General features: G+C 62.3%; 1 protein-coding gene across 15 annotated transcripts in view; it reads left to right on the top strand.

The window, feature by feature from the left end:
- Positions 1 to 23,684, top strand: part of ABLIM2 (actin binding LIM protein family member 2) — a 67,373-nt gene that overhangs the window by 27,416 nt on the left and 16,273 nt on the right. For 4 of the 15 annotated variants that reach the window (XM_015561582.1, XM_015561579.1, XM_015561577.1 and 1 more), the window contains 7 exons: positions 569 to 689; positions 2,375 to 2,473; positions 6,199 to 6,297; positions 6,716 to 6,769; positions 12,845 to 12,897; positions 13,548 to 13,689; positions 22,480 to 22,541. In XM_015561582.1, the coding sequence (XP_015417068.1) occupies positions 569 to 689; positions 2,375 to 2,473; positions 6,199 to 6,297; positions 6,716 to 6,769; positions 12,845 to 12,897; positions 13,548 to 13,689; positions 22,480 to 22,541 (630 nt within the window). The remainder of the gene's footprint in view (positions 1 to 568; positions 690 to 2,374; positions 2,474 to 6,198; positions 6,298 to 6,715; positions 6,770 to 12,844; positions 12,898 to 13,547; positions 13,690 to 22,479; positions 22,542 to 23,684) is intronic. The other 11 variants (XM_015561587.1, XM_015561586.1, XM_015561591.1 and 8 more) reach the window with 6 other exon arrangements.

Genomic DNA, 23,684 nt, shown 5'->3' with positions numbered 1-23,684 from the left:
CGGCCGGACACTGGGCTTGGGTGTCAGGGCTCAGGGCCACGTGCTGAGCAGCGTTGGGCCCGCAGCCTGCTCTTCCCTGTCCCTCGTGCCACGCCATCTCACGCCGCCTGCCGCCCGCTCTGACGCTCCGAGCACCTGCTCATCTGCTTGAACGGAGTCTGCCTTGTCCGTGCTTGTGGGTCTGCCTCAGTGGGGCCCGCGGCCTGGACCCTATCGAGGCTGGGGAGAGCACACAATCTCAGTGGTTCTCACACTGTGTTCCAAGGAGCCTTGGGTGCTGGGAAGGCCTGCAGGAGGGGAGCTGACGGGTGTGGGAGGACTGGGTGCCTGCAGCTCCATCATGGGAGCCTCAGCTGCAGTGGGGCTGGTGGAGGGGACCGCCCTGCCCTCTGGCCCCTGGGGGCACGGGCACCATGCTCAGCTGGCAGGAGTTCAGCACCAAGGCCAGCCCCCTGCTGCCTCCCCTGGCCCCTAGATGCAGGGAACTTGGCTCTGAGGTCAGGGAAGCACTGAGCGGAGGGGGTGGGCCGTGCTCCGCTCCGTGCTCACCAGGCGTTTTTCCTCCCAGGGAGACCAGGACGACCGCTCCTCCAGGCAGTGCCGCACCTCCAGCCCCAGCTCCGCCGGGTCGGTCAGCCTTGGGCGCTACACCCCGACCTCACGGTCGCCCCAGCACTACAGCCGGCCAGGTACTTGGCCCCACGGCTCCTTTGACCCTTCGGGAAGCAGGTTTCTTGTTGCTTTTCCTGCTATGAATCAGTCTCTTATGTACACCGGGCGGGTGTGGGCTGCCGGTGGGCGATGGAGAACCCGTCCATCGGGAGGAGGCCCCTTGTGTCAGGGCGGGGGGGTGGCCGCGAAGCAGCGGGTCCCCCTGCGGGGAGAGGAGCTGTGCGTGAAGCTCACAGGCACAGCTGAGCACGTGGGAGCAGCTCTCGGAATTCATGTCTCAGTAGAGCAGACGCCAGGAAACAAAGGCACACAGATGGAAGGAGCCCAGTCAGTTCCCGCTCACGAGGGTCTGGGAAGAGGAAGGCAGAGTTAGTGCCCAGAGAGTAGAGTCATTCCCCTTCGGCACGTCACCCACAGCGGGCGGTGGCCCCACGGACAGCAGCCCCGTGGGAACGTGGGCAGGAGGCCAGCACCAGCTGCTCAGAGCAGGGCGAGCCCGAGGAGGCCCCTCCCCCTCCCACCCCATCCCTGCTTGGTGCCCCGCTGTGGGCTGCTGTCCCTGAGCTTCCAGACGCCTCGTCGCCCTCAGAGTGTCAAAGTCCTGGGGACACTCCACACACAAAAAGGACGCTGCCTTTTTGAGGGATTTTTCCACCTGCTTCCTCCTGGCCAGCCGCTGCATGAAGCCATTTCACATCCATAGACAGCTTAGTCTTGCAGCCTCTGTGGAAAAATCAAAGCTCACTCATCTGCAGTTACTGTCATTGGCTCCCTGCAGTGTGGCTGGTGCGTCCTGCCCAAGAATACGTGTTTGGAAAGTGGATACGTGAATGGGAGAGTGAGCGAGCGAGCAAGCAAGTGAGTGAATGAGTGAGTGAGTGAGTGAGGGAGGGAGTGAGTGAGTGAGGGAATGAGTCAATAATTGAGTGAGCGAATGAGTGAGTGAGTGAGTGAGTGAGTGAGTGAAAGAGTGAGTGAGTGACTGAGTGAGTGAGGGAATAAGTGAATGAGTGAGTGAGGGAATGAGTGAATGAGTGAGTGAGGGACTGAGTGAGTGAGGAGTGAGGGAATGAGTGAGTGAGTGAATGAGGGAATGAATGAGTGACTGACTGAATGGGTAAGTGAATGAAAGGGAATGAATGAGGGAATAAATGAGGGAATGAATGAATGAATGCCTGAGTGAGGGAGAGAATGAAAGAAGGAAAGGGGGAGGGAATGAAGAATGAATGAGGGAGGGAGTGAATCAGTGAGTTGAGAGCGACTGAACAGGCAAGCATGCGAGTCAGGGAGTGAAGGGCCCTCTGCTGACCCCTGACCACTGTATGTGGGTCACCTGGGCTGTGGCCTGTTCCCAGCCGGGTGGGAACCCCAGAGAGCCAAGACCTGAATCTCGGCTGCTGAGGCCCTGTGATTGTCGGGGGGCAGTCTATCCAGCTGCCCTCCACCAGCGTCCTGGATCACAAGGAGCCCCAGGAGGGGAACGGGCAGGGCACAGGGGGCCAGCGGCTCCTGTCCCCAGAGGGCGGGACCTCCGCACTCCAGCTCAAAGCAGACTGGTGGAGGGCGCCTCTGGCGACTCCCCTCCCCAAGGACTGCCTCCTTGGCAAGAGGAAGTGAGCGTGTTCCTGGCAGGTGGGCCTAGGGCTGGTGCGGCTCTGCGGCCCCGGCCGGGCGGACTGACTTGCTCTCTGTTGCCCTGCAGCTGGTACTGTGAGTGTTGGTACCAGTAGCTGCCTGTCCCTGTCCCAACACCCAAGCCCTACGTCCGTGTTCAGGCACCATTACATCCCCTACTTCCGAGGTAAGGCGCGCAGTGCCGCGGGCGCCCCAGGGCGCTTGCCACACGTGTGTGTCGTGTCCGTGTCGCCGCATGGCTTCCCGAGCCCCGTGTCTCATGCCTGTGCTCCTCGCTGTGTCTCGTGAGTCCAGCTCCGTTTCCGTTCGTGTGTGAATGTTCCTGGGGGGGAGTGTAGGTACCTCGTGGTGTGAAGGGTGAGCAGTGAGGTGAGGAGAGGGGTGGAGAGCTGCAGGCAGAGATTAGGGCCTCTCCACCGCTGCCCTGGGACCTACATCACCTCATTCTGTCCCCGCCTGCCACTCCACGGGCGTAGGGATGCCAGTGGCGGGTACCAGGCCCAAAGGCTGAGGCTGAAGGGGGCAGGGACATGTCCGCAGTCAGAGCACAGGGTGCCCTGGGCGGACGCACACCCTGCATGGCTCCCCTCCTGCCTCTTCCCAGGGCCAGACCCTGCACGGAAGCATGTGTGTCCGCCCGCTGGGCACATGGCCCTGCTCTTCTTCGCCCACATGCTATGGACTGGATTGTGTCCCCCCCAGAATCCATATGTTGAAGCTCTAACCCCCCATGTGACTGCCTTCAGAGAAGGGTATTTAGGAGGTTATTAGGGTCACATAAGGGCATACAGGTGGGGCCCCAAACCCGTGGGATTGGTGGTCTTATAGGCAGAGGAAAGATCTCTCAGCCACTCTGTGGGCGCTGAGGAGCAGCCACGTGGAGACAGGGACTGTCGACAAGCCAGGGGAGCTCGCACCAGAAACCAAGCCTGCTGCTGACTTCCAGCCTCCAGAACTGGGAGGAAGAAATGTCTGTTATCTGAGCTGCTCCGTCCATGGTGTTTGTTATGCAGCCCTAGCTGACTCATACACCACAGAGACTCAGCAGGAGCAGAAGCAGCCGTGCTGTCCTGGCTTCTGTCCCAAGGGAACCAGGAGGAGGCAGGCTCTGCAGGTTTACACCCTCACCTGACGGTCAGCAGATGGGCTCCTTGCTTCTCTTATATCATCACCATCACTGGCTTCCTGTGGCCTCATCAGGTCTGCTGGGAAGAGAGCCCCTGGTTCTGGGGACCACGTCCTCCTGGAGCACCGATCCTGCCATCGCGGTCCCTGCTGGACCCACTGACTCTTGAAAAGCAGCCAAGCTGGCAGTGGTGCATTGTGTGACGGGTCCCTCGGGGGCCGGTGTGGCAGGGCGAGGAGAGGAACCGTCCCGTGGAGAAACCTGGCACCACCCCGACCTCGGCCAGGGGACCTGGGTCAGCATCACGTGACAGGTCATGTGACAGCAGGTGCCCTGGACCCGATGGGGTGAGAGGGCACCTCTGTGGTCTTCCTCCAAGAACCATGCCCTCCGTCTAGTCTGAGGAAAGCATCAGGAATCCACCGCGGGGCCTTTGGCAGAGCCCCTGGCCCACGCAGAGCCGGTCATGAAGGACAAGGAGAATCTGAGAACGTGCCGAGGTCCAGAGGGCCCAGGAGAGGGACGGCTGGACAGGACGTGTGTCCGGGGGATCCTGGGCCAGGAAAGATCTTCAGATGAAAACGGGTGAGGCCCACGTCAATGTGGCGTTTGTGGAACCCCGTTGCCGCGATGCCCGCGACGTGAGCCCTTTGCTTGAAGTAAAAGAAGGCGGCTTTTCAACGGCCAGGGCTCCCCATCGCTAGCAAGCACCGCCCCCCGCCCCCACCCCCACCCCGTCCGGCGCCGTTTCCTTCTCGCTGAAGGATGAGCCTCCGCAGACTTCGGATGGAGGAAGCGGGTCCCGGAGCCGTAACCGGAGCCTCCCGGGCCCCTCAGCCCTGTCCCTCCTGCGGAGGTGGCCACGGGGGTGCGCGCCCCGCAGGCCGTCGGGACGTTCCGACAGCTGACGTGGCCCCGCGCTGCACATGGCCTCGCGCGGGGCCGATGCTAGCAGCGTGTTTTATTACTGTGGGCCTCACCGTGAGCGGGCGGCGAAGGGAGGCGCTGCCCCTGAGCCTGACCAGGAAAGGGGTTCCAGGCGGCCTGAGGGGGAGGCAAGGGGACGCCAGGAGGGAAGGGTGCGAACAGAGGCATCACGGTCTGGGACCGAGGTCTCGAGGGGTGGTGGCTGGTGTGGAAGCCCTGATGGCGGAGGTGAGGGGGTGTAGTGGTCCCGGAGCCACCGCGGCTGTGTCCCAGCTGCCCCTGGGCCTGGGCCCGGGCACCCTGAGCGCCGGGTAGAGCTGGGGATTCCTTAGAGAAATGTGCACACAGATCCTGCTAGTGACCTGGGAGGACGCTGCACACGGGCTGGGGCCCTGGGGACCGGAGTCCTGTGACCTGTGAGGCTGTGGCCTGGGTGGAATGGGGGGTGGGGCCATGGGTTCGAGACAGAGGGAACGAGCCCTGTGAGGCCGCCCGGTTCAGAGGCCCTGCCAGGAGCCCGCCCCTCAGAGATGGTACCGGGTGAGCCGCGCTCACTTTTGGCATCCGAGCGGGTGGGCTTGGTGCAGTTGAGTCACAGCCACACTTGTAGGGTGGCCTAGGAGCTCTTGCTCCCTGGGATGGTGCACAGGCAGGAAGCTCAGGGCGGCTCCACACGGCGCTGGGATATGGCCACCGGGGACAGGCAGGGCCTGGAGGGGCTGGACAGCTGTCTCCCTAATGCCCCATCAGCACCGACAGGTGACATTGGGGCCCAGGCACAGGAAGATGCTCGAAGTGACCCGCATCCCCTCTGTGGCCTCGGCCTGGTGGGGGCCCTGGTGTGGCTGCTGGAGCCGAGCTCCACCCACCCTGGGAGCCCCGGGCCCTGCACACCCAGCCAGGCGAGAGCTCTCTGAGCCGGCGCCTCCCCGGCAGCACAGGGCCGCCCTCTGTTCAATGCGGCCTCATCACCCCGGGCCCTGTGGCGTGAGCAGCTGCAGCTCCACGGGATGTTTGGGGTGGCGAGTGGCCCTGCCCTTGGCCGAGCTGTCATCGAGCGAGCGGGGTTCCCTGAGGCCACGGGAGGGGAGGCGCCGGGCCTCACTGGTCCTCCCAGGTCCCATGCCATTGCGTTCTGTCTGTCACGTTGTTCCTTAAACATGGTGGGAGGGGGTGCACCTGGGGACCAGGGCTGTCCACGCTGTGACTTGTAAATCCAACTTTGTTCGCCAAACGGCAGTGGCACATCCGGGTGGGGCGAGGAACCGGAGCCTGGACCGGGGTTCTTTCCCTTTAATTTGCCACATGCTCACCTCGGGGCGGTGGGGTGGTGGCGGCTGCTGATGCCCACGCGGCCTCGCTCCCCTGTGGCTGGTGAATTTCCACCGCGGCTTTGAAGACCGACGGTGATGAGGGCGAGCGCTGGAACCCGTGTGGATGCCCATGTGGCCTCTCCAAAGAGGGCAGCACCGTTTCATACAGATAGGAAGGGGCCTGGGCCGATGCCAATACCAGCGCCCAGAGCCGCAGACCGCGTGCCCCCCAAGGAGACTGCCGTGCCCCGCAAAGGGAGGGGCTCTGCTGAGGCGGCCAGGCCACCCTCCCGGGCACCAGGAGCCATGGCCATGCTCAGCCCTCAGAGCCGCTGTGCCTTCGCCACGGGGCCCGGGGGAGGGTGGGCGTGAGGTTGGATTAACAAGTCATGGGCCCGTGTGGAAATGCCGGGCAGGGGCTGGGGGCCCACAGGCAGGGGAGACGGGGTCACCGAATAAGCTTTCTCGCTTGAAATGCTCTGCTCTGCTCCCCCTGCTCTCCGCTGTCTGCGCTTCGGCCTGGAGGCAGTGAAAGCGGCCGCAGCACCCCCAGCCTCTCAGTGCTGTCCGACAGCAGGCCGCCCGCCACCTACCAGCAGGCTCCGCGCCACTTCCACGTCCCAGGTAGGCACCGCCGCGGCCCGTTTCGCCCAGCGGGTGTGGGGGGGATTCCTCTTGGTTCCCCCAGCCCCCCCAACCCCCCCAGTCCTAAGATGCTTAAAAAATCAGCAAATGGGTTTGCACATCCCCCCCCTTCCTGTCTCCAAAGGCCCACAAGCACCAGGGAGACAGTGTGCCCCCGGGGAGTGGGCTGGAGCGAAAGGCTGTCTGGGCCGGCCCTTGCCCTCCCCCTACCCCCCCGGGGCTGGCACCGGGGCTGGCTGAGGCTTGGTCTGAGGCGGTGGGGCCTGGTTTCTGCCGAGGGCGGGTCCCGGATCTTTCTGGAGACCCCGGATCCGGGTGCCTGGGGAGCGCTGACCGGCCATCCACTCACTTCCTTGCTGACCCTGCTCTCTCTCCTTTCTGTCTGTCTTCTTCCCAGACACTGGCGTCAAAGATAACATTTACAGGAAGCCGCCCATCTACAAGCAGCACGGTACCGTGCCTCCTCGCTGCGTGCTCCTGCATGCCTGCCCCCTGCTCCAAGCCCTCGCTCGGGTTGTGTGATGCCTGATGCCCCCCTGCAGCGGCCCTGGGCCTGAATATTAAGTGCACATTCGCTCAGGCCCAGGGCAGGGCCTCCGCATGGAGCCCGAGGAAGGCGGGTCTGATCACTGCACCCTGTGTGGCAGAAACCCGAGGCTGACGCTCACGGCCGGGCTGGGGGCGTTGTGCCGGGCTGGGTGGGTGGGCGTTGTGCCGAGAACTGGCTCCGGTGGCTGGAGTTTGCTGCGTGGAGAGAAGCAGCCAGGCTGACCACAGCCAAGGAGGGAGGGACAGGTGTCTCGGGTCACAGCCCGAGCCAGCCCGTCTGCGGGAAACAGGACAAACCGAGTCGGTCGGTCATCCCCGCGTGGGAATGAGGCCCTGAGTGGTGGGAATTGCTGGCCAGAGGATGAACGCCGAGCCTCCAGCGAGGAACTGCTTGCATCAGCAGATCGGGGCTGAGATGCCGAGTGGAGAGAGGGTCTCGGGCCCCAGCCTCCTCACAGGTGGTCACCCAGGCCCACTCCACCTGAGCCTGCGGGGCAGGTGTGCTGGGAGTGGTGGCCGAGCCATGGCACAGGAGGCAGGAGGCCGGAGGCTCACGGTGTCCCCCTGTCTGCACCAGTTTCTGGGTGACTTGGGGCATCACCTCCATGAGCCGGTTTCCTCATCTGCAAAATGGGACAGGCCCGTCCACCCTGCCCTCCATGGGCCACCGGTGAGGATGCCGTGGGGGTGTGGTGTTACGTTGCTAGGAGACGGGCAGAGGAATCCCCACACCGGAGGGTCTTGCTCAGATGCAGCCAGAAAACAGCACGTCCACACGGACCCGGGGGGATGGCACACGCATGCTCCTTGCTCGCTGGCAGGTCAGGGGCCGGGGCAGACGCGAGCGGCTTGCTGTCGTCGACGCAGGCGCCCTGTGCTGGGCGGTCTCGGCCTCTTCCCAAGACAGGAAGAGGAAGAGTGTGAAGCCTGCTTTCCAGGGCGATGGATGGCCTTTCCCGCTGCCTCCCAGCCAGGGCGCTGAGAGCCCAGATCTTACCGAGGGTCAGAGAGGGACGGGCTCCCGCGGGTATGAGTGGGGAAACTGAGGCCCAGCTGAAGGACGCGCCAGCCTCCGTCATGCTGCCAAGGCTTGTCCTGCAGCGGGGTGCTCGCCTGGCCCGCGTTAGCCGCAGAGGCGTCCTCCGCACGGTGTGGAGGGGAGAGGCCGTCGGTGAGGTCGTGACGTGGCGGGGTGGCATGTGGCCCGGTCAGACCTGAGACAGAGCTGCACCGGGGTTCCGAGGGGGCGGCCAGCAGGGATCCTCTGGGGTCACTGTTCACCCGGAAATAAATGCCCCTCCCACCCAATGGCACGTGAACTCCCGTTTGCCAAACCCTGAGCAGTGGCCGGATTCCTCGGCGCGTTCCAGATTCCTCAGTGCGTTCCGGATTGGGGTTTGCTGACTCCTTCGTGAACTGAATGGCATACAGCGCCTACTCGGACGCACACAGGGCCCGCATGTGGTTGCTGCGGACTGGCCTCACCCGCGTGCCCAGCTGAGCCTGTGCCCGACTGAGCCCGTGCCCGGCGGGGCGGTGGCACGCCGTTGAGCGCCAACACATGGCAGGTGTTGGAATGTGACACGGCTTCCCCACCCCGTCAGCATGGCATGTCCCCTGTCAGAGGCGTGTGTGTGAGCATGCAAGCATGCATGTGACTCCATGCATGTGGGCATGTAACCCCCCCGCCCCAGTCTCAGCAAACGGACCAGCCGGCCGCCTCTGGGGATGGAGGAGCGCGACTCGGGCGGGAGAAGCCCTCGAGCTCCTGAAGCGGACGCGGTGACGGGCCTCTGAGTTCCTCTCACTGATACACGCGGCGCGCTCCAGGTTTAGGCTTTCTCATCGATGGCGTTGTTTTCAGCTCTCCAGGCCCAGCTCAAGCCAAGCTTTTATTTTTTTAATTTTTTTAAATTTTTTTGTCCAGTCACTTCCCCCTCTGCGGTACGACTCTCCCACCCGCCACCGGCCCCAATGTATCGCCAAGCTTTTCTTAACTCCGCCTCACCCTCTCCTGGCGCTCTGGCCTTCCTCCTCCGGCCAGCGGGCAGCCAGGCCCGTCGGGCGGGGGACGAAGGTGGGGACGAGAGGACCAGCCCTCACGAGGCTGCCACTGGACGTGTCGGGGCACGCGCGCGCTCGACACGCCAGCTCTTTTCCTCCTGACTCTGAGGGCAGGAGGTGGAGTGGCCAGTCAGTGGCCAAGCTGAGGTCCGCACCCAGTCTGCCTGCCCCCTGACCTCTGACCCCTGGCCCTCGAGGCTGCCTTTGACAGCATGGAGGCCCCGCAGTATTTTCTTGTAACTACAGCACTTCTAACTCTCCTTGGCTACGATTTAATGGCTTTTTTAAAGTAAAAGAATAAGAAAGAAAGCAAAAGGAAATGACTGGGGCATTTTAAACGGGGAGCCCCCGCCCCTGTGCGGGCAGCAGCAGAGCGGCAGCAGGGGCGGCCGTAGGACAGGCCGGGGCGGCGCAGCCAGGCCACCCAGCGGGTACACGCCCAGAGCTCAGGCGCCACGGGGACATGCCTGATGTTTCCCGAACGCCAGCCCCTGGCAGGCTCATTGTGGGGCGGCCTCGATGCAGAGCACAGCCCGTCACCGGAGCCCACACCCCTCAGAGGCCCCTCTGGACGGGGTTCATGGCCACCTCCCTCGCTCCAGCCTCGAGGAGGTTTAAGTGAGGCTGTGCTGAATCTTAGCAGAGAGCAGGGCTTGGTGTTCCAGCCCCCCAGGGGCGTGAAGCTAGGCCCGGTGTTTAGATGGTTTAAAGCAGTGGTTCTCAACCTGTGGGTCGCGACCCCTTTGGCGGCCGAACAACCCTTACACAGGGGTTGCCTAAGACCATCTTGCATATCAGATATTTACATGACGATTCATCACAGTAGCAACATGACAGTTATGAAGTAGCAACGAAAATAATTCTATGGTTGGGTCACCACATGAGGAACTGTATTTAAAGGGCCAGAAGGTTGAGAAGCACTGGTTTAAAGTGATACAAGAGGCCCTGGCCAGTGTGGCTCAGTGGGTGGGGCATTGCCCTGTGCACTGAAAGGTCACCTGGTTGATTCCTAGTCAGGGCACATGCCTGGGTTGTGGGCTTGATCCCCACTAGGGGGTGCACAGGAGGCAGCTGATTGATGTTTTTCTCTCTCCCTTCCTCACCCTTCCTCTCCCTCCTCTCTCTCTAAAATTGTAGGAGGTAGAAGGACGCCTCCCCGGTTTCCCAGGAGGTGGACATTGTCTCATCACCACCAGCTGCCCAGTATTAGGGGGTGGGGATGGCCCTCCCGCCTCTCGGAGCCTCCCCCATACCAGACAGCAAAGAGGGCCCCATGTCATGGCTGTTTCTGTGGCCCCTGCTTTACAGCAGGAGTGAGTCAGATCTCGTGTGCCTCTAGGGCTTCTGGGCGGTGGAGTGGAGTCTTGCGGTTTGGGGGTCCTCCTGGGATGGAAAAGGGGAAGGCAGGCTCCACATCCAGGAAGGAAGTTAGAAACCCCACAGTCATGGGGTGCCGCCCACACAGGTTCCTGGCGACACCCAGGGGTCGTCAGCCTTTCCCACGGCAAATGCCTTCCAGGCTCCTCGGGTGCGGCAGGAAAGGCACCCCTCCCTCCCCCAGGGCCCTATCCTCCGGGGGCCGGTCCTCTCGTGACACTGAAACAGCAGCTGAAAATCCGCCCCAACGTCGGCCTCTTGACTATTCCCAGGTCTTCAGACCTGAACTCCCCCCAGGCCACAGCGTGCACGTTAGCGTCCTCACAGCTCGGAGGAGTGGGTGTCATTCGCCCACTTTACAGATCAGGAAACTGAGGCTCAGAGCTGTAGGGAGCAGCCGCAAACAGTGCCAAGCGCCGGGAGGTCCCGTGTCTCCTGCCCAGGCCCCCTTTCTCCGGGGCCTGGCGTGGGCCGTGCGGCCGCAGACGGGCCCTGCGAAGGCTGTGGTTGGCCAGGAGCTGGCGTGTTGCAGAGGGAACGTGTAAATCTTAGCGAAGGCTCCTGCCAGACCGCCGGGCTGTCCGTGAACCCTGCGTCGGGAAGTCCGGCCCCAGCTGCCGTCCTCGGCTGTGGGAAGTCCTCGGATCCAGGGTGGCCTGAGGCCCTGGCCTCAACTCCGGATTCCACGTAGCAAAGGGCCTCGGGTTTTTGCGTTTGCAAATAGCCCCTGAGTCAGTCCGTCAGGGCCTCCGCGGGCTGGACGGGGCAGTGTCTCCGCCCTCAAATCGCCACTGGCCTAGTGGTCCTGGGGCTGCTGGCAGCCGCCACGCACCCCGCTGATGGATGGCAGACGCTCCAGAGTCCCCTCCCCAAGGCCGTTGTCTGGGCAACAGGAGAGCCAGCATGGGCACGCGCCCCCCTGGCCCTGCCCCCGCCTCCCCCATCACCCTGCTCCCTGCGCAGGCTCCTCCTTAACCTGCCTCTGCGAGTGGGAGGCAGGCTTTGGATTTTCATGGTGGAACGTGTCTCTCGCTGAAGGAGAGGAGGCGGCGGGGGAGGGAGGAAGCGTTAGGGAGGCCGGATGGGCCTCAGCTGGGGCCTTGCCTCGTCGAGGTCCTGGAGGCCAGGCCCCAGGCTCCCAGCTCTTGGGCCTGCTGTCAGCCTTGTCCTTGATGGTGTGTGGGGCAGGGCACCCCAATAGGCAACCAGGCCCAGGCCCTCCACAGGCGGCAGGCAAGGGCCCCCGCGCGTCCTTGCCACGCGGTCTCTGGCGGATAGGAGGCCCAGGGTCCTCCTTTCGTTGCTCCGTGCTTGGGGTCGGCATGTCAGTTCGGGTGCTCGGGGTGGGTCTGTACTGACTCGGGGTGGGCGCTGCCTTCCCGGGTCAGACTTGGTAGGAGAGCACGCCATCCAGCTGGGGGCACCCGCTCTGGGGCCGTGACTCGGCTCCACACCACGTGGTCACCCCTGGGTATACCTTCTACCTTGTCGTTGCCCTTCGCGGACTGTTTCCAGTGATTTGGGGGTGGCCAGCGGTGAGGGGGCCTGTCAGAGGAAGGACCAGGAGTCAGGCCGCCTGGGTTCAAAGGGCAGCCTCTGCTACCCGCTGACCCACGACCTTGAGGAAGGCGGGACATCGCTCTGAGCCTCAGTCCTTGGTCTGTGAAGTGGGTTGTGTGGTGACAGGCAGCGATGCCTGTGGGGCACCTGGCTGAGTGGGCACAGGGCGGGCTGGACGGCTGAGACCTCCTTAGTTTGCAGTTAAACCCTGGGAGGAGGAAGTGCTCTTCACAATGTCCCGTCGCTGCACCCCGGGGGCTCGGCTGGATTTTAATGAGGCGTCACTTCACCCACCTGCTCTGGGTGTTAGGCCTGGGGTGCACGGGCACACGGCTGCCCAGCGCTCCTGCCCAGCCCCTCCAGCTCGCTGGCACCTCCGCCCTCCAGAGGCGCCCACTGGGGCCTCATCTTTATTTCCCATTTTAAAAAATACATCTTTACTGATTTCAGAGAGGAAGGGAGAGGGAGAGAGACAGGAACATCGACGATGAGAAAGAGTCATTGACTGACTGCCTCCTGCACACCCTACACTAGGGATCGAGCCCAAAACCCGGGCCTGTGCCCTGACCGGGAATCGATCCCTGACCTCCTGGTTCATAGGGTCCCTCACGCCCGTGAAACAGGCACCAAATCCCAGCGCCGTGGGCTCCTCCCTGCTGCCTCCTCTGACCCACCATTTTAAAAAATACATCTTTACTTATTTCAGAGAGGAAGGGAGAGGGAGAGAGACAGGAACATCGACGATGAGAAAGAGTCATTGACTGACTGCCTCCTGCACACCCTACACTAGGGATCGAGCCCAAAACCCGGGCCTGTGCCCTGACCGGGAATCGATCCCTGACCTCCTGGTTCATAGGTCGCTGCTCAACCCCTGAGCCACGCCGGCCGGGCATGATTATTTCCATATTTTTGAGCCTAACTGGGGCCTGGGAGCCAGAATAAAGGGCGTGTCCTGACGGACAGCTTTCCCTTCCAGCTTCGCGGCGCCTGGACGGGGAGGACGGGGTTTCCGACCAGGACGGCAGGAAGGTAATGTGGAGGCTGGTCCCAGCGGCTTGTGCAGGAGAGCTCGGGTCTGTGGGTGCCTCTAGCTGCAGCCTCGGCTCCTCCCCTTGGATGCTCCTAAGGGGTCCCTCACGCCCGTGAAACAGGCACCAAATCCCTGGCTCCTCCCTGCTGCCTCCTCTGACCCATGGCCGGCCCAGCCCCTCCCGGGTCCCATCCTGTGCCCAGGAGGCCTGCTCACGGCTCTGTGACTGGCCTGTGTCTGAAACGAGAGGAGAGTGAGCCGCAGGGTGCGCTCGGGCACCAGGGAGGATTGTTCTAGAACGGGCGCGGCAGGTGTTTTCAGTAAGAGGCCAGAGGAGACCCCTTGGGCTTGGGGGCCACGCCAGCCCCAGGCGATGCACGAGGAGGGGGCGAGGGGGCAGGGGGAGGGCTGTGTCCCCACGCGCTTCCATCGCCAGCGGCCTGCGGGCGGGGCTGGGTCTTCCTGCCCCGGGAGCTGCAGCCCCTTCTCATCCTCCAGGAGGGAGGTGTGTGTGGAAAGAGCCCCAGGCTGGCTCCCCCGTGTGAAGCCATTTGGGCCCCGGACCTCCCTGGGCCTCAGTTTCCCCATCTGTAAAGCGGGCGGAGCCATTGCGGATGACCTGGAGATCACGCACCCTTGTGTTTCCCAGCAGAAGGGCAGCTGGCTGATTCTCCAGGGGGACGCGGACACGAGGACCAACTCGCCCGACCGAGACAGCCAGTCTCTGTCCCTCAGCAGCGGGGTTGACAGAGACCCTCTCCAGACGGGCCCGGGAGACGGCTTTTACTCACGTGAGTGGTTCTTCTGAGCGAGGCGCCATCCTGTGGCCCGAAACACCTCGCGGCAGAGGGGCCCCCGCACCGCAGGCCGCTCCCCCAGGTCGAAGCCTTGCTCCTTAGAAAAGCGCAGATGCAAACCCACAGGCCCTTCGTGCTTGCCCTTCCCTCGAAGCCGGAGCCGCAAGCGGGCGGAGAGCCGCGCAGGGAAGGCCCCGGGCTCCAGGCTGGACGCGGGGCCGTTTCCCTCCGGAGCAGACGCGCACGGTCCAGGCAGCGGGGCCAGACTCGGAGCGGATGCGGCCTGTCCCAGACCCACGCTTGTCCTGAGCCAGGGACCGGGAGCCGGGACTTGGGGTCCCCAGGGAGTGCGGGCGGCAAGGTGACGGCGCGAAGCCTGAGTCGGAGCCGTCTGCAGATGCAGGACCCTCCCGAGGGCCTCGCTCCCAGGGGCTGTGTGCCGCCATAGAGGGGGCTCTCGGGGGACCCGGCGTGGTTTCCTGGGGCCAGCTCGAGCCTTAGCGGGGAGCAGAGGCCGAGCAGGGACGGGTGTGGGCGCGAGAACACGGAGGAGAGATGCCGGCTTTGCCTCAGACAGTCCTGGGTTCAAGTCCCCACTCACCATCACTGGCCTCGTGGCGTGGCATTTCGCCTGTCACTGGGTGTCAGTCCCACTGTGTGCCTGGCTGGTGTTTGAGCCCTGAAGGAGGTGATATGTGTGCACAGATGGGCACATAGTAGGTGCTCAGCAAAAAGACCATCTCATCTCGCCCTCATCCTCATGCTGGAGAGTGATCTGTGGGAGAGCGGGAGGAGCTTGGACATTATCGTTGTTAAAGAAAAACTCAAACGAAAGAAGGGTCATTGTTTTGTGTGGATTTGTAAGCAGGAGTCTTAGCACCCCCACCTCCTGGGGTGCAGCCGGTGCACAGGGCTGATGTCATCACAGGCAGGTCACCCCCAAAATGTCCCCAGAGGGACTTGTCCCGGGAGGCGGCGTGCTTGTCCTGGAGCAGGTCTGGAAGGGGTATGGCAGCTGCCCGTCCCCCCAGCAGGCAGATCGCGGGGTGCAGGGCTGGTCACAGGAGAGCCATGGGCAGACTCCCTCCCTGCTCCAGGCACCCAGGGCCCCAAGGGTGCAGGACTTGCACACAGGCCCTGGGCCGTTGGCGTAGACAGTGGGCCTTTCTGCTTTGAGCATTTTCCTGACAGTTGTGTTGGGAAGGTGGGGAGACCCAGCCGCCCCCGCTCAGTAGCCCCATGGCAGCCCCTGCCCCGGGGGCAGCGTGGCACCAGCCCCGGGTCCAGAGCCCGCAGGAAACTGGGGGTGTGGGCGGTCTTCTCCCCTGGCTGGGTGGTAGGGGCCCTCCTCTGCGAGGCTGCTGGCATGCCCACCCCCCACTCTCCTCGCGGGAGGTCAGCTGCTTCCCCCCGGGGTTCCCTCTTATGCCCGTGGCTCGGGGTGGGGGGGGAGAGGACACTGTTCTGTGTCGCTGGACCCTGTGGGTGGGCCTGCGCTGCTCAGGGTCCCACCGTCCTAACCTTCAGGTCCTTCCTCTCCTTTGCGGTTCCCACGTGCCCCCTGGTGGTCAGAGGAAGCTGCCGGGCCAGGGTGAATGGGATTGAGGAGCCCAGATCCTGCGTGCGAGCAGGGAGGAGGAGGGCGGGTCAGGGTGGCCGGGCTTGCTTCCCCGCCGCTGGCTCTGCTTCCCCATCTGTACGTGCCACAGCGCGGGGCCGGGCTGTTCGCGGAGTCCCACAGGTGGTGGGGCCCACGAGGCCCGAGGCTGTGCCAGCTGTTTCGAGTGGCCTGTCACACACCTGCAGGACTTGTCTGTCCCCTCCGCCCCTGGCCACCTCGCCACACCTGCACGTGCAGCTACAGGTGGGAATGCAGTCGCTTCCCATGCAGGTGCCCTGGCCCTCAGGAGCTGACTGCCTGTGCCGGAGCCAATGGTCTAAGTGGGGCGCTTCCTCCAGAGAATGCACGGTGTGTGAGTGTGTGTGTGTGCGTGAGTGTGAGTGTGTGTGTGTGTGTGAGAGGGTGTGTGTGAGTGTGTGAGAGTGTGTGAGTGTGCGAGTGTGTGTGTGTGTGTGAGTGTGTGAATGTGTGTGTGTGCGTGAGTGTGAGTGTGTGTGTGTGTGTGAGAGGGTGTGTGTGAGTGTGTGAGAGTGTGTGAGTGTGCGAGTGTGTGTGTGTGTGTGAGTGTGTGAATGTGTGTGTGTGCGTGAGTGTGAGTGTGTGTGTGTGTGAGTGTGTGCGTGCGCAAGTGTGTGAGTGTGTGTGTGAGAGGGTGTGTGTGAGTGTGTGAGAGTGTGTGAGTGTGTGTGTGTGAGTGTGTGAGTGTGTGTGTGAGTGTGTGAGTGTGTGAGTGTGTGTGTGAGTGTGTGAGTGTGTGAGTGTGTGTGTGAGTGTGTGAGTGTGTGAGTGTGTGTGTGAGTGTGTGAGTGTGTGAGTGTGTGTGTGAGTGTGTGAGTGTGTGAGTGTGTGTGTGAGTGTGTGAGTGTGTGAGTGTGTGTGTGAGTGTGTGAGTGTGTGAGTGTGTGTGTGAGTGTGTGAGTGTGTGAGTGTGTGTGTGAGTGTGTGAGTGTGTGAGTGTGTGTGTGAGTGTGTGAGTGTGTGAGTGTGTGTGTGAGTGTGTGAGTGTGTGAGTGTGTGTGTGAGTGTGTGAGTGTGTGAGTGTGTGTGTGAGTGTGTGAGTGTGTGAGTGTGTGTGTGAGTGTGTGAGTGTGTGAGTGTGTGTGTGAGTGTGTGAGTGTGTGAGTGTGTGTGTGAGTGTGTGAGTGTGTGAGTGTGTGTGTGAGTGTGTGAGTGTGTGAGTGTGTGTGTGAGTGTGTGAGAGTGTGTGAGTGTGTGCGAGTGTGTGTGTGTGAGTGTGTGTGTGTAAGTGTGTGTGTGAGAGTGTGCGCGCGCGAGAGTGTGTGTGCAAGGGTGTGAGTGTGTGTGTGAGAGGATGTGTGTGAGTGTGTGAGTGTGTGAGTGTGTGTGTGAGTGTGTGAGTGTGTGAGTGTGTGTGTGAGTGTGTCCACCCGCCACGCTGGTGCTCGCTTATGGTGACAGTGACGTGACTGTCGTCCGCTCGCCTCCGGCTGGCGCTCTGACACCCTGTGCTCTGAGTGGAGGCCACGGCGCCAGCCTTTGCAGCTGTGACTTGACCTCTGTCCTGGTGACCCTGCCTCGCCTCCCGCGTGCAGGAAGGTAGCGACGAGGGCCCGGCCGCTGGCCGCCTCGACCAGGCATGTCTTGCTCCCCGCCAGCCTCTGGAGAAATGTGGGCAGATGGGCAGCACGCACAGAGCGGTCTCCACCTCTTCTCGGGGTTCCTTTGAGCCCCCAAATGTGAGTTCATCGACACCAGTTCCACTGGCAAACCACTGTTACTAAGCAAAGTGTTTGCACAGAGCAGGGCCGCCCGCCTGCACCCCGGTCGCTTTCACCTGCAGCGCGCCCAAGGAGGGTAGGCCTGTGACATCCAACACAGTGGGCGCTCAATAAATGTTTGTTGAATTGAGATGCGCTACATTCAACGGGTATTTATTGAGCACCCACTCTGTGCCAGACGCTGTGCGGGGCGCGAAGGGGGAGACTGAGGAGACGAGAGCAGCCCCTGCCTAGAGAAGCGTGCAGGGAGCCCGGAGAGGCAGAGACGCTGGCGAGAGCAAGCACACGTGCATCCAGCCGCCCACCACGGCCCTCCTTGGGCTCCTGGGTGGCCGGTCACAACCTCATCCCACCTGTGACACCATCAACACATCTCACCTGGGATTGAATCATCATTCAGTCATTCATCCATCTGTCCACCACATGTTTATTGAGCACCTACTATGTGCTGGGCCTGGTGCTAGGCAGCGCAGAGGTGGTGGTGCGCAGGGCCCGGTCCCCATTCCCCATCAGTGAGAAGCCCACTGAGCAGCAGTGACAAACCAGAGTGACACCCCTCTCCTGAGCAGTGGGGCCTCCTCTGCACATTCATGATGGACAGCTGTGTGTTTGCCTTCGTGCCACGCACGCGCGTGCTCGGACTGCGTGTCATAGGCTGTATTGATGAGCTGGGTGCTGCACGGGGAAGGGGTGGCACTGATGTTTTGTTATAAGAAAAGGGTCCTGACACAAGAGGAGACGCAGGGCCCCCAGAGGAACTGAGGTGATGGGCCCCCTCTGGCCTGGACCCTGTAGGTGGGCCTGCGCTGCTCGGGGTCCCACCTTCCTAACCTTCAGGTCCTTCCTCTCTTTTGAGGTTCCCCCGTGCCCCTCTGGGTGGTCAGACTGGAGGCTGCTGGGCCAAAGTGAAAGGGATTGGGGAGCCCAGATAACCAACATGGGCCCCTGGACAGTGTAGGTGGTGGGACCACGTGTGAGCAGGGAGGAGGGTGGGGTGGGGGCAGGATGATACGGGCAGAGGCACCTTTATGCAGAGGTCAGGAGCGAGCAAGGTGGGCTCTTTCTGCTGTGGCACCTGCTAGGGGTGGGCTGACGGGCTAGGAGTGCAGAGGAGGACTGGCCTGGAGACAGAGTCCCAGATGGGCCTGGGCTCATGGCAGGGGGTGGCCCGAGTCCCTGGACTTTCCCGCCATGTGCCTGATAAAACGTGTTCCTGAGTTCAGTTACTTTCTCAACAGGGCCTAAGGCCCAGATGAGGTCCTTCTCCTGATTCAGCCCAGCTACTCCCCGGGCCCCTCCCTTCCCCATCTTGCTCCAGCCCAGCTACTCCCCGGGCCCCTCCCTTCCCCATCTTGCCCCAGCCCAGCTACTCCCCGGACCCCTCCCTTCCCCATCTCTGTGGAACCAGGACACTGGAGGAAGGAGAGAGGCAGTTGGGACAAGGCACCAGGGTTGGATAGCGCCATACAAGTGGAGTGGGCCCAGAAAGATGGAAGGGGCAGCTAGCAGTGCTGTCAGCCAGGAAGGGCAGGGAGGGCAAGGCCTGGGGGAGCTGGAGGGCTTGGGTCCAGCAGCCCCAGTGTCCAGCAGGGGCAGGAGGTTACCTGGTGCAGAGACTCCTGCAGAGAGACTCGGCCAGGTCTTTGTGCAAGGACTTGGCCTCCAGCTGGATGGACAGAGTACCCTCGGGCCCCTCCCTGTGTTTGGCCCCCAGGGTGGTGGAAGCCCCGGACGTCAGGAGAAGAGCTTGGCCCAGGAAGAGCCACTACTGGCCCCTCATTGGGGGAGACCACCCAAAGCCCAGGTGCAAGAGTGCAGCACCCCAAGAGCCGCTGCCATTCATGGGGTTGGCTAGGGACCCTACTTTTAGCCAAAATCCGTGTGCCCCACTGTGCCCAGCAGGCTTGCCCACCGGCCCAGGGGCTAGACAGTGTGTGGCTCCGGTGCTGTGGGCAGGGGCACAAGCCATAAGCAGGCATGAGTCCCTCGGGAGCTCATGATAAGGAGCCAGCGTCTCGAGTCACACCTCTCAGGGCCTCCTCTGTCCCACTCCACCACTGCCATGGCGTCTCAAGACACCCCTTCCCCACAGGAAGCCCTGCTCCCCCGTCAGCTTCTGTGACGCCCCCACTTGCACGTAGCAGCTTCTCGGTGGGTGCTCATCGGGCAGTGGGTGTCTGGGTCTCCCCTTCGTGGGACTCGGCGCTGCTCTGGGGTTGGGGGGAGAATGGGGGTGGCCTCAGCTAACACAAGGCAGCAACAGTGTCCGTGAGATCACGTGAGGGTGGGCAGAATCCACTAGACCTGGGTGTCAGTCCAGTGGGGTTTGAGTCTTAGCTTGTCTCTTGCTGTGTGACCTTGGACATGAGTGCAAACTTCTCTGTGTTTGAAGTCACCTCATCTGGAAAAGGGGGTGACCTGTCCTCCCGGCAGGAAGCAGCTGGGCTCAGGGCTCCTGTGTGGGCCCCCAGCGTCCTCTGTCCTGGGCCCTGTGGGACGTCATGGCAGCGTGGGGTCAGGACGACCAGCCTGGCCCCGGACCCCTCAGTGCCCCCTGCTTGCTTCTGAAGCCTGAAGCTCAGACCCACCAAGGGGCCTCCTGGTCAAAGTCACTCGGGGCTAAAGGGGTTCCAGGTCCCTCCTGCCTCAGATGGGGACATGGAGGCCCAGAGAGGAGACCCACGCCCGCACAGAGCCACGCAGCTGCAGCTATCCACACATCCCTGAACGGAAAACCACTCACGGGCCTGTTGAAACTGATGAAGACCTGCCCGCGGAATGGCTTGCTGGCCAGCCAGCCACAAGCACCCCCGGCGAGGCCACTGCGATGGGTTCAGAGAGCAGCCTCGGGGTGTGACAGTGGAGACCCCTCTCTCCTGGCTCTCCCCCATGAAGTGCAAAGGAAAAATCCAGAAACAATACAGCGGACGACCACAGAGCTCTGCAGGGGGACAGGAGAAGTGGACTGGCTCGGGGCCTTGAAAAAGCCAGGACTCCATGTGTCATGGCCCACGCAGTGGCCCAAGGTGACCAGGTGGGTGTTTTCCTCTGCCAGCTGCACTGCAGATATTGAGCCAGAGGCCCATCGGCACCCCTCCGCCTGGAGAGCACGCCCAGGGGAACATGCTCCATCCACAGCCGCTGTCTCCAACCCACCTCGGGGCACAGAGCATCCCAGGAGGTACAGCTCACTCCCACACCAGGTGAGCTCAGCAGACCAGGAGGGCATTGGACAAGCATTCTGAAGACTAAATTGTCATCAGAACCACAACCCATAATAAGCCAGGCCCTACTTCGTAAACCTAAACAGCGTGGCAGCCTGCTAACTAGGAGACTCAGCTAGAACCCAGCATCTCCCAGATGTCCAGGAACAAGGGAGAATTAGTCTTCACACCGAGAACCATGAAGATAACTATTTGAATGAGAAAAGACAGCAGACGCAGCACCAAGAAAAATCAGATGTTAGGAGCTCCCTGACAAGGATCTTCAAGGCAACCATCACCACAATGCTTCAACAAACAATGACAAATACTTTTGAAACAACTGGGGGGTGGGGAGGGAGAGAAGAAAATCTCACAAAGAATTAGAAAACATAACCAAATGGAAGTTACAGACCTGAAAAGGAAAACAACCAAAATAAAAGTTTTCCTTGATGGGCTCAATGACAGAACAGAGAGGATGGCAGAGGAGAGAATCAGAGACTCTGAACAACAGAGACAAAAGAGCCTCGGTCTGGGGGACGACAACTGTATCATGAGCGTCTCGGAAGAAGAGAAGTGAGTGGGTCTGAGGAAGTATTCAGAGAAATAATTGTTCAAAACTGACCAAATTTGACAAAACACGTAAACCCACAGGTTCAAGAACAGGTGAACCGCAAATAGGATAAATCCAAAGTAACCTACTCCAAAAACACATTGTCATTAAACTTCAAAAAGCTAAAGATAGAGGGAAAAATTCTCGAGAGCAGAACAAGACAGATTTTCTATAGGAGAACACCAGTTCACAGGACAGCCGATTTCTCGCCGGAAACCATGGAGGCGAGCGGGAAGTGGCACCAATTTTTCAGGTGCTGACAGACAGTTGCTGTCGACGTGAACTCTGCTTGGCTGGAAGTATCCCTCAGGAATGGCTGGGAAATAACGACATCCTCAGACAAAGGAGGCCTGTCTTGCAGCCCGGGGGCTGGGTGGCCTGGGACAGGTCCTTCTGTGTCTGTGCCTCCATGTGCCCTCTGTGAAATGGGAGGAGTCGGCCAAGTCATTTTTCTGGAGCAGCCGTGGAAGAGGCTGGGAGGAGGGGGGCGTCCCAGCGGGTCTGGCCCCAGGCCCCTCTCCCACTCTGTCTTCCAGCCCGACTTTGATCTGTTGTGTGTGTCAGAGTTCGAGTAAGATTTCAGGTGACAAGAGGGTTCCTCTGCGAGAAGGAGTATGGGAACTCTGACCTTGATGTTGCAAAGGCCCTTCCTGACCCACACCCAGAACCTTCCGAAGGCCACGGGGGCAAGCAAGTCCCCGAGGCAGGGCCCTGAGCGGAGGCAGGTCCCCAGATGCGCCTGTACAGGATGTTCCTGTCCTCACTGAGTTCTCGAGGAACCCTCGCAAGGAAGGGCACCTGGCCCCTCATCCTTCGCTCGGAGGGGGTGGGTGAGGCCTGAACACCCAGGGGCGGGATCCACATCCCCTCTGAGCCCTCGAGGGCAGCCCGGCGGCTCCCAGGCCCTGGCCTTTGGCCCTGAGCACCGTTACCTGAGCAGCTGGGTGCCGGCTGGGACGGAGGCCAGAATCCCAGAGAAGCAGACGCGGGCTCTGTGCTTGGGGCCCACAGGCTATGGGAGGACTGACAGCTTGGGCCAGGCCTCCGGAGGTGCTTCCGGTTGGGGACCCGGCCTCTCCAGGGAGCCAGGACGCGGGCCTCGCTCACGTCTGCGCAGGAGGGCACTGCCGGGAGCCCCGGTCCGCTCTGCAGACGCGGCCGCCCATGTGAGCCACAGGTGGACCAGGGGTGGGCATCCCCTGGGAGGCAGGACCCCGTGTCTCAGGCTTTGAGAGCCGCTAGGAATTAGGGCTTCAACGTGAAATGCCCGCTGCACAGAGCTGAGGGTTTGTATGTAATGAAATGGTCTGCAGGCCCTTCGGTTGGTGGTGGGCCTCCTGCCGCTCCGGCTCCAGGTGGCCCAGACTGACCCCTGTGGTCAAAACACAGTGCCCGCCTGGGCGGGGTCAGGCCCGAGGTGCCCTGGTGTCCTGGGCTGGCTTGGGGACCCCCCCCCCCCGGCTTCCTCCTCAGTCCCTGGGGACAGAGGTCAGGATGGAGGCAGGGCGTGATCCTCGGGCCCTCCGGTGTCCCCGGCCGGCCCACACCCTGGCCTCCCTCCGCGGGGCCGCGTCTGCCGCGTGCGTGACGGCTGTGCTGTGTCTGTTTCAGGATTCCCCTATTCCAAATCTGACCCTCTCCCAGGACACGGGAAGAATGGCTTGGACCACCGGGTAGGTACCCCCTCCCCGGCCCGCGGTGTACTAACCTCGCTGTGATCCCGAGCGGTCCCCACAGCGTCCTGACAGCACAGCTAGGAGGGGGGCCCCGGGACCCCGCTCGCCCGCCTGCCTGCCTGTGCCTGCTGCTCCACAGGCCCACCTGCTGCTTCTCCAGACCAGACAGAACCGGCAGCACCCCTTCCCCTTTCCCGGGAGAGCCCCCCGGCCCCGGGAGTCCTCAGCGTGTCAGGGCAGGAAGGTGGGGGCACCTCCGTCCTTCTCCTGTGACCTAGAACCTAAAAGGACCTAAATGTGAGCCAAGGACCCTCTTCCTTCCCTGGGGCCTGGCCCCTCCTGCCATCACCAGCACCTTTGCGCCCACGGCAGGTGTCATTGGCACCTGGGTGTCACCAGAGGCCACACAGCAGCTCTCCCCAGCTGCGCCCCGGGTCCCGTCTCGGGACATCCAGGGGGCACTCCAGTGCTTGCTGCCTGACTGTCCCCACGAGGGGCAAGACCCTCTCCCCACAGTGAGGACCCCCGCCCGGGTGGGCGTGATGACACCAGTGACCATACGTGTGCACGTGCACACACATGCATGCACACACACATATACACATACACATATGCGCACGCATGGACATGTGCACATGCACATACACACACACATATGCACGCACATGCACACATGCATGCATGCACATATGCCAGGCCCCAGGAGGCTGTGGGATGCTGGTCCGTAACAAGGTGATTCAGCCTCAAGGCTGCGTCCCGTGGCTGCTCCGTGGCCGCCTCACAATGAATGTGGCCCGGGGACAGCTCTTCGGCCTCCCCGGGGTCTCACAGCCGGGCCAGGCCCTGGGACACGGCCTTGGACAGGGACGCGGCCCCGAGCGCGAGCGTCCCTCGGCCTTTCCGTCTGCCCCCGGCACTGTGGACGCTGCCGTCTGTCCGGCTGGGTCGTGCATGCCGCTGCTTCTTTGGTTTCCTCTGTGGGGTCTGCCCACCCTTCGTGTCCAAGGGGAAAGTGTGTGGGGGGCTGAGAATGCAGCCGGTGACCCCCGGAAGCTGCCGGGGTCCTGAGGGCAGGGGGCGTGGTCCAGGCGCTCTGCTCACCTGGCAGCTTCCTCTGCCTCGGGGGCTGTGGCTGGGGTC

Source organism: Myotis davidii, unplaced genomic scaffold, assembly GCF_000327345.1.
Source record: "Myotis davidii unplaced genomic scaffold, ASM32734v1 scaffold937, whole genome shotgun sequence".
Taxonomy (NCBI): Eukaryota; Metazoa; Chordata; class Mammalia; order Chiroptera; family Vespertilionidae; genus Myotis; species Myotis davidii.
Note: the sequence above shows the minus strand (reverse complement) of the source record. Positions and strands in the feature narration are given on the sequence as shown.